We start from the raw sequence: 9,369 nt of genomic DNA, 5'->3' as shown, positions 1-9,369 counted from the left end.
TTGATTCCTCATGATAGCTATTCATCACGTCTGTATAGTCCGTATACGTTTATTGAGAATAAAGCAAAGAAAGAGACAAGAGAATATATTTAGGCCCTATAGGTGTAGGGTAGTAGATCTCAACCATGATCGGTTACCGATATTTCCCCATTTGAATCCGTGGTGAAGAATCGATTATTAAGGTGTTCGATAAGAACACCCTGTTAATCAATCCTCTTCCATAGGTTTAAATGACAGATCAATCGATATATCGCAAAGCACGCCACGCCACTGATCTCAACCTTCTTTTTTAGCCTCACTATTTGATGCACAGCCCTTCATTGTTCGCAATAAAGCAATGAGTAGTGCTGATCGAACCTGCCACGCCAATGCAAAACGCCGTATACAAGTTTAGGCGACTTGCCTTTGAAAACACCAGTTTTCAGGAAAATTTGTGACTATTTTCCATTAAATAATTTTTCTGGAAATAGTGTTCATACTTAAAATTAGTAAACTTGAAACGTTTAAAAAAATATATGCCGTTAGAAGAAATTTGGCAACCACTAAATATTCATATACGGCCTTAAACCTCAGCATGGCAGTAAATGTTTATATCCAACGGAATTAATTCCTAAAAATGAACAATTATTCACTCTTTGGCTGTGACTGAACGAGCCGCGGAGATGTAGTGGAATGGTTGAATAGATTTGAAATTCAAAGATTTAAACAGAGTTAGCGAGGGAATATTAGTATCCTCCACCAAAGCTCCGATGACGATATTCGATCGGAGAAGCTGTTCACTCAATGCGTTACACAGGAGTTGCGCGTAGCCTTTTCGGCGGTGTGCCTCTAGTGTGTGAAGTGAGGCCAATGCGTAGTACTCATTGCATAAAACCCAGGCGCAAAGCTCTCCAGTTCTGCGTGAATAAACTCCCAGGCTTGGCTTGTGCAATATAAGCGTTGCAACAAATTCTTCCACTCCAGGGAATTGGCCTCGGTGCCTTCTAACCATATCTAATGATTCAAGGTTCACAGGTGCCAGAAAAACATCCTCAGGGCAGCTGTATGAAAATAGAGAAAAGGTTAAATACCGTGAATTAAAAAGATTTCCTCGAAAATTCACATTATCAAAAGAATGGTGATCATTAGATTAAGTTCACTGAAACAGAAAATTGAACTTTCGACCCTACGGATTAATAATTCACGCTATTATTTGATAACATCGTTGCCCCGGAAAAGATTTGTGCGATCTAACAAACTCGGTTTAAAATAATAAAAAAGAGATAGAAACAGAAATAATTATCACTCTTAAACTTACGAGATTTCGTGTTCAACAAGCTGTTCGGGAGATTTCCATTTGTATATGCAGTTTCTTTTTGTAAAAATTTGAAACTTGTGTGTAGAGAGACATTCATTCACAATTGATAGTAAATCAGCATGAAATGCATTGAAAAATACTGTCGTCTTAGGCGACTTCCACTCTATTCTGCTTGTCATTATTAACGCATTCTTGAGTGCCGAGGTTTCCTTGTTGAAGCAGTGCAATGTAATCCTGTAGTCATTCGAATCCTAAAGGGAAAAAGAGGAAAGAATTCATAACTAGCTTGTCAGTGTAACCCTTCAGAAACTCAAGCCGAGTCAAATTTACCTGAAGCTTGCCAAAAGCACGTGCTCCGCGAGTTGTGTGGGATCAGTACTTATGATCGAGCTTTGGATGTACATCTACAAATCGACGGTGAAACTACCAAACCACGTATCTCGGTTGCGGTGTTTAAAAATCTACGCTCACATTTTATTTTTTTAAAGTAGACCAAATCAATATCATTCCTTGAAATTTTCACAGAATTTTCTCCGCACGAAGAGGAAAAATCACAGAAATTTTCAAGACTGGACGTTCAGTAGTTATTCATTTAAAAAATAAAGTATGACAGGAAGTCTGCGACGTCGCAAACCATGATACGTGGTTTGGTAGTTTCACCGTCGAAATACACTAAAAGCTCGCTAAGTTGAGCTACGGCTATGACGAAATGCCGTTTGAGTCGAATTTGTTTTCGGTCCCTAAACACATTCATGAGTTAAGTGGAGAATCGGTTAAGACGAATTGCCGCTTAAGTCGAATTTTGTTTCGGTCCCCACACATTTTGACTCAGCGAGCTTTCAGTGTACATCCTCAAAAAAATACCAGACATCAAATTCAAAATAGAGAAAAAAATCTAACGTCAACCAGTGGCGTGGCGTGAATTGCGATACATCGATTGTTATACCATTTTAACCTATGGAAAAGGATCGATAAACAGGGTGTTTGCAGCGAACACCTTAATAATCGATTCTTTTCCATAGGTTTAAATGGCATAACAATCGATATATCGCAATTCACGCCACGCCACTGACGTCAATACGGTTGGAAATAGGGAAGATGTATCCGGGCCTCGTTTTTCATACTTTTCTATCGGATCTGAGCAACACCCACTGAAAAAAAAATCTCGGTGTATTTACTAAGAAAATGGTAAAATTACCAAGACAGGGTTCTATTTGATCCCAGTTTTTTCTTGGTAAAATTACCATTTATGGAATTGGTAATTTTACCGAGAAATCTCGGTAAAATTATTGACTTTCTCGGTAATTTTACTGGACCCCGGTAAAAACGCCAATATTTTTTATCGGCTGTGGTAGAATTACTGAGATAAAATGACAAAGTTACCGGGAATTGATTACCAATAAGAGTGGTAATCTTACCTGAGAAAAACAGTAAAAATACCGGTTTTTAGGTAAGCTTACCAGTCTATCTTGGTAAAATTACCAATAATTGGTAAAAAAAGTGAGATGGTAAAGGTACTGACGGACCTTGGTAAAAACGCCGAGAATTTTTTTTCAGTGCCTCATTGGCAGCTTAGAGCGCAGCATTTCAAGTTTACGCCTCGCGCCATCGCGCCTTCAATTTTGCAGATGCAACACGGGCTTCCATCGAGCACGAATAGTTGTATCTCTGCGCCGTCATCAACGCATGTCTCCTTTCGCATGCTTTAATTCTATAGATATTGTGTTTTATCAAGCTCATGAGCGATTTACCTGCTCTCTCTTCTTAATAGTTTTGGAGTGTTTTAAAACTCTTTTATAATTCTCCAACCGGAAAAAGAGATTCAGTGAATTGTTGGATGATTTTTTTTTCATTCCCTTTTTTTTGTCGTGATAACTTGGGCACATATTGCACACTTTCACTGCGCAAAAATTCGTTAATTGATTCAGAAAACCCACAAATTAACAACGCGCATGTTTCATTTTCAGAATATTTAACCCTGCCGCTGCATACGAGCCTCAGGTAAAAAAAGAATAAGGCATCAAATATTGAAAAATAGAAGAACATCAAGTGTTAGTACTGTCAGCATAACCGAAAACAGGAGAAACGTATTCAGGCTTCGTTATTAAACTTTTCTCTCAAATCTGAGCAACGCCTTATTATTGGCAGTATAGAACGGAGCATTGCGAGTTCACGCCTCGCGCCATCGCGCCTTCAATTTTGCAGATGCAACACGGACATCCATCAAGCTTGAATAGTTGTAGCTCTGCGCTGTCATAACCGCGCGTTCAGGTGCCTCATCTTATTTTTGAAATTTGAAAGCAGTTCAGGACTTACTGTGATGTTTCCGGGTTCATAATCATTTTGGGGAGGGGTGGGGTGCACAACTAAAACTTGATGTTTTGACGAGAAATATGTTCCTGGTCATAGGATTTTTTAGACGACTACCCCTAGAAATCCTAAGCTGGGTCTAATTGACCTGCCTATCTCCTCTAGGACCGACGGTGAAACTACCAGACTACGTATCTTGCAACGTTGCAGACTTCCTGTCATACTTTTTTCTTTAAATAGAAAACTACTAAACGTCAATTTCTAAAAGCTTTCATGTATTTTCTTCTCTGCGTCAAGAAAACTCTCTTCTAATTTCAAGAAATGATATTGATTTGTTCTCCTTCAAAAAAGTAAAATTTGAGCAGAGATTTTTAAACACCGCAAACGAGATACGATATCTGTTAGCTTCACCGTCGATATGGCAAATGAGGAATGGGGTGCGCATAAAAATGTCTTTGGCATCTAAAGGTTAAATGACGTCATAAGAACCGTATTTGATTGAGGATCAAGCCGATGCCTTCAGATAATACGTTTACCAGCACAAACTCTCATCTGTGAGTTAGGAGGATCCTCCTGAAAAGAATTTTCTGAGAAGTCTTAGAGAAACAGAAAAGTTGAGTCCAAAATGGCGCGAATCGCGTAAAACCGTGTGCCCTGGTTTGTTTTTTTAGAAATTTGAAATGAAATTAGCTGATGGCCTACCGTTACTTTATAAACCCCAACAATAGCAGAGCTTTCAAAGCGTTCACCGGTGGTGTAAACTTCAATCTTTTTCGAGGCGTCGGTATTTTTCCATCGAAGGGCAGTTTCCACCATTCCATAAACCTGAAAGTTGATAAATTTTTGTACTGCCCTCGTAGCTATAAAATACGCACGCAAATTTCTGCATGTATCAATCAAAATAAACCATAGTTTAGACTGTAAGAATCAATGGAGTAAGTAAATTATAATAAACGCGTAGAAATTAATTTCGATTTAGCAACACCCTGGTAAAAATTGGCGATAGGAGCTGCGTTTCAAAATACCATAGGAGTTCTTAAAGCCGACTAAAGAAGGCTATTGAAAATCATATAGCTGGCTGTAGAAAGCTGAGCAAATCATATAGCCGGGCTATACGAAGCTATAAAAAAGTATACAGTCGGGCTATAGTTCCTATCGCCGGGCTTTACACTTTATCGCCTGGCTGTTGCTTTTTCGCCATCGATTATAAAAGGCTACAAGAAATTGTGTAGAAATTCGTGTGCTTTGGAAATCATTAAGTTTGATACGGAACCACCTTAATATTTACAAAACACACATTATATTTTCCTTGAAAACATATTTTTTTTCTTCAATTAAAATGAGAATAATCCATACAGAATGTGCAAACATTTCAAAATCACGAGTTGAAAAACGCTGACTCCGCGAGACTAAATATTAGAGCCTAACACAAAGCGGAGCGGCGACGCACTGGCGCCTACAAACCTAACAGGGATACTTCACGCATTGAGCAATGCGAGAAGTATCCCTACTAGGTTTGAAGGCACCAATACGCGTTTCCGCTCTCTGCCCGCCCGCCGCGCCGCAGCGTGCCACGGCGTCTGAAGCAACTATTTTACACCAGATTTATTGCACAGTATCATAAGAAATTGAAGGTGCTCCAACATATTAAGAATGACAGGCATCCTTCAAAAGTACGGAGCTTTCCTCGCAAAATAAATCAAGATACTACGGCACAAAAAGAGAGCGGTAGTCCAAAAACTAACTAAGCCCTAGTATCCGTATTTCGTAACGTTTAGCATAAAATTTATCGTCTGGCTGTTGCTTAATCGCCATCGGCTATAAAAGGCTAAAAGAAATTGTACAGCCAGCTACAGAAGCTATTGGAAATCTTACAGCCGGCTTTAGGTCTATGGTATTTTGGAGCACAGATTCTACTGCCAATTATTACCAGGGCAACGCACCAGGGCAATTCTACGAAAACTGTCCAATTTGACCTCTCAAAAACTAAAAATTCAACTATGTTATTTTGGATCGAGAGTTTTTTTTTCTTAGCTCAGCACAGTATCAGGCTTAAAAATTCTGTACGAGTACCTTTTTTTATCAGGCATTTTTTTTTAATGAGAAATTTTCACTAAATATCCGATGCGGTGCGACGGTCGTGACTGTGACGGTCGTGACAAATTTTAAACAAAAACGGCGGGTGTACTCAACAGCAATGAGGTACATTCTCGAAAGTTGGTAAACTTGCAATGGACCACTAGATAAGGTACGAAATTCAGCATTCTGATACATGTTTCTTAACCAAAATTTTACGTAAAACACGATGCACACAACGAAAATTACCGAAATTAACTCCTTACGAAGATATTTAATGATTCTTAATGCGTGAATTCAAACCACCCGCTCATGAAAACACAATGCTCTACGTGATTCACATCGCGCGCTAAACGTTATCATGACAGTCTCTGCGATATAAAAATCTGGCAACCTTAATCTTGACGCTTTGGCTCAGTTATAGCAAATTGCTAATAGTTTAAACAACACATGATGGGAAATGAACATTGCTCGATTGAGAAGCTTGCTGAAACCGTTGTAGTGGGCGATTTGACTCACGTAGAGTTTTGAGTTTCTTGTGAGCGGGCAGTTCAAATTCCTCGTAACCAATGTGAAATAAAAACGTTAATATCTTCGTTAGGAGTTGGTTTCCGTAATTTTCGTTGTGTAAATCGTTTTTCACGTGAAATTCTGGTTAAGAAACATGTATCAGATCGCTTAAATTAGTACCTTGTCTAGTGGTCCATTGGTATTAAGGGCTATAAAGTGGGCACAAAGATTTTTCAGAATATCACACGCTTCATAAAATAAAGGACGTGACGGTCGTGACGCAAAAAAAGGTTCAGTTAAGTATAATTTCCTTTCAAATCGTTGTAGAATCTTCAAAATGACTTTGGGCGATTACTGTGCAAGCTTGCACCATAAGAACACTTCACTTCATTTCACTTGTACACCCTCAAATCATTTTCGCAGCGATTTAATAGCTCCTAGCGGCCGTTGTGACAGGCAAAAATACCTTGGACGGTCGTGACGTGAAACTTAATGACAGCATATTTTCGAAATATTTTTGGTGGATGACATATGTTTTTCGTAATCAAATGCATTGTTTACTCAACTGCAAGCATTTTTGATGAAATTAGTGCGAAAATCAGAAAAATGTATCAGACCAAACAAAAGTTATGAGGTTGTAAACATTGGAACCTACCATGCATGACAGGGACGGTCGTGACATTTTAAGCAGTAAAAGGTGAAAATGAAGCGTAATCCATCAATTTACACAATTGTCATAGGCGTAGCTAGGCCATTTTGCTGGGGAGGGCCTGGCCCCCCACCACCGGGGGGTCTGGGGGGTATGGAATACCCCCCAGGTCAGCGGGGGGTCCGGGGGGCCTCCCCCGGAAAATTTTTGAAATTTTAACTCTATTTGAGCGCATCTCGAGGCACTTATGGCGTTAATCTTCCTTCAATTTCTGCATAAAATTCACCCAGTTTTATGCATTTTAAGGTTAAAATACTTTGAAATTGTTGCATTCAACAGGTTATTCCATTTATTTTCTCACTTTTAACCACTCATTTGTGTGAAAATTGCGAAATAAATGTTTAGTGAATGCCAGAATCATTGTTCTGTATTAGGAAAAGCCCATGCAAAGTAAAATATAATATAATGAGCAAGACGTAACTATGAACGAATGAGCATTTGTCATGTACCAAAAAATAAAGATATGAATTATGAATTAGGTGAAAGATGGTGTTTTTGCACCATCCAGAATTTCTGGGGGGGGCCAGATGATACTATTTCCAATTTTGGGGGGGGCCAGGCCCCCCCTGGCCCCCCCCTCCTACGCCACTGACAATTGTAATGGTTATAATTCGTTAAAAACACTCATTTTCCATCATATTTGTTGAAATGTGAGACTTTTTATCACAAATTTTACAAATAAAACGATCATGACTGGAATTGGACAGTTTTCGTAGAATTGCCCACTTACCGGTTGTGAAATAGGTACATCAATTCGGAGTTTTGCCGAGAGTTCATCCATTCTTGTCCAAGGCACTGGATGCAAGGGGTCTTCCGGCAGCATCATGCTAGCATGATCCGTCCAACTTATCATTCAGGTCTTGATCTTCTCGCATTTGTACGTCATCAGTTGGAGTAAGGTAGGCGCAGATTGCCAACCTAAGATAAATAAATGAAAAAAGAATCAACTAATATGCGGCGAGTTTATTTTAAGACGTGGAGAAGAAATATTGTCTCATTACTCCCTTACCTCAAAAGCAGCTGAAAAAAATATCGTAACCAAAAAGGGTCATCCAAGCTTGTATAACCGAAAGATGCGATAACTTAGTGGATCCTTGTAATGAATAATGTATACTGACGAGGACTCACAAGCCTTAAAATTTGACAGACGGGGTTATCAATATTATCAAGCTCCTAAGTACACGATTATTTCGCTCTCTCTCCTCTTAGTTTTGAAGTGTTTTAAAGCTGCCGTGTGATATGGGTCTTGAACGGGGAGAAATAACTCCAGTAAATTGTTTCATTCTTATTTTTCGTATTGAAAACTCACGCACATATTACACTTTTTCACCGCGCGAAGATTCATTGATTGATTAGGGAAAACCACGTACATTCACGACGTGTATGTTTCAATTTCACAATAGGTAGGTACATTGAAAACACGTGGCTCACGCATGGGGCTGCTACAAATGAGCCTGAGATACAGGTCTAAAAATTCATCATAAAAAAAGACATTAAATATCGAAAAACTGAAAAAATGGAGTGTCATCAAAGCCGTAAATGAGAGAGACGTATTCGGGCCTCGTTCTTAAACTTTCCTCTCGAATCTGAGCAACACTTCATCGGCAGCCTATAGCGAAGCGTTGCGATTTCACGCCTCGCGCCACGGCGCCTTCAGTTTTGTAGATGCACCACGGACAACCATCAATCATGAATAGTTGTATCTTCTGCGCCGTCATCAACACCCATCCTTTCCCCTGCCTTGCTCTATTTCCATGTTGTGTTAGTTCTGCACGTCTCGCGCGCGTTGAAGTTTCGATGAAAAAATTTAGGTATAATTTTTTTCAAAATATGCTGTGATGTATCCAAATCAATGATTACTTTAAAAAAAAAGAGAAAAAAAGTAAAAACATGTCTAGATGTCTCTCCTAGAAATCGCAAGCCGAGAAATATTGATCTCCTCCGGAAGATTTACATAGGATGAGGAAGGGGGGAGGGGGGTTGAGAATATGTCAGTATGTCACTTAAAAGGTGAATTTTTTTCCCTTTTTTTTTCTTTTAAAGGAAAGGTATTTTCTACCTTCAAAAACATAGAAATAACATGGATATTACTTGCAAAACTATCAAAATCCATGTATTTAAATACGAGTGAATTAGACTCGACTTGAAACATAGCGTATGAAAAAATTCTTGAGAATCTAAAGGTCAATACTATAGTTTGGTAGAGGCCCCCCCAGACCCTCTTTTTAACGAGGGGAGGCGGGATTCTCCTGGTGTTATGGGGGGGGGGGGGGCAGCCCCCAGCGAATAAAAATAGGACAGGTTGTCTGAAACGGGCTCTAGTATATTTTTATGTTATCAAGTGAAGGAGCGAAGCACTATACATTATCGAGGTGATTTTTCAATTTTACCGTCGAATGTGTAAAAGTTGTTGATTGGCAAAGGGGGGGGGGGGGGGGGGGGATCCAAAATGTGGAGCGGAGCTTAA

General features: G+C 39.3%; 1 protein-coding gene across 3 annotated transcripts; it reads right to left on the bottom strand.

Moving 5' to 3' along the window:
• Positions 1-35: 35 nt before the first annotated feature.
• LOC109036781 (uncharacterized) lies at positions 36-9,332 on the bottom strand. Of its 3 annotated transcripts, XM_019051149.2 has the most exons (5): positions 7,912-9,330; positions 7,633-7,820; positions 4,310-4,432; positions 1,298-1,548; positions 36-1,040 (listed from the first exon to the last, which is right to left on the bottom strand). In XM_019051149.2, exons 2-5 carry the CDS (start codon positions 7,753-7,755, stop codon positions 629-631), a joined length of 909 nt encoding a protein of 302 aa, XP_018906694.2. In that variant the 5' UTR covers positions 7,756-7,820; positions 7,912-9,330; the 3' UTR covers positions 36-628. The 3 variants fall into 3 exon arrangements, with proteins under 3 accessions (XP_018906694.2, XP_072157899.1, XP_072157898.1); XM_072301798.1 differs by lacking the exon at positions 4,310-4,432 and having other exon boundaries at positions 7,912-9,332; XM_072301797.1 differs by having other exon boundaries at positions 7,633-9,331.
• Positions 9,333-9,369: the final 37 nt, after the last annotated feature.

The sequence above is a fragment of the Bemisia tabaci genome, chromosome 6 (genome assembly GCF_918797505.1).
Source record: "Bemisia tabaci chromosome 6, PGI_BMITA_v3".
In the NCBI taxonomy this organism is placed as follows: domain Eukaryota; kingdom Metazoa; phylum Arthropoda; class Insecta; order Hemiptera; family Aleyrodidae; genus Bemisia; species Bemisia tabaci.
The sequence above is the reverse complement of the archived record's forward strand: the minus strand, read 5'-3'. Positions and strand labels throughout refer to the sequence as shown.

Bases quoted from the DNA above. Each gene is read 5' to 3' on its own strand.
- LOC109036781 (XM_072301797.1), bottom strand. From the start codon at position 7,755: ATGATAAGTTGGACGGATCATGCTAGCATGATGCTGCCGGAAGACCCC. The intron at 4,433-7,632 runs GTAAGTGGGCAA...ATCAACTTTCAG, and splicing joins ATGTACCTATTTCACAACCG to GTTTATGGAATGGTGGAAAC. The intron at 1,041-1,297 runs GTAAGTTTAAGA...ATTTTCATACAG, and splicing joins CTTGTTGAACACGAAATCTC to CTGCCCTGAGGATGTTTTTC.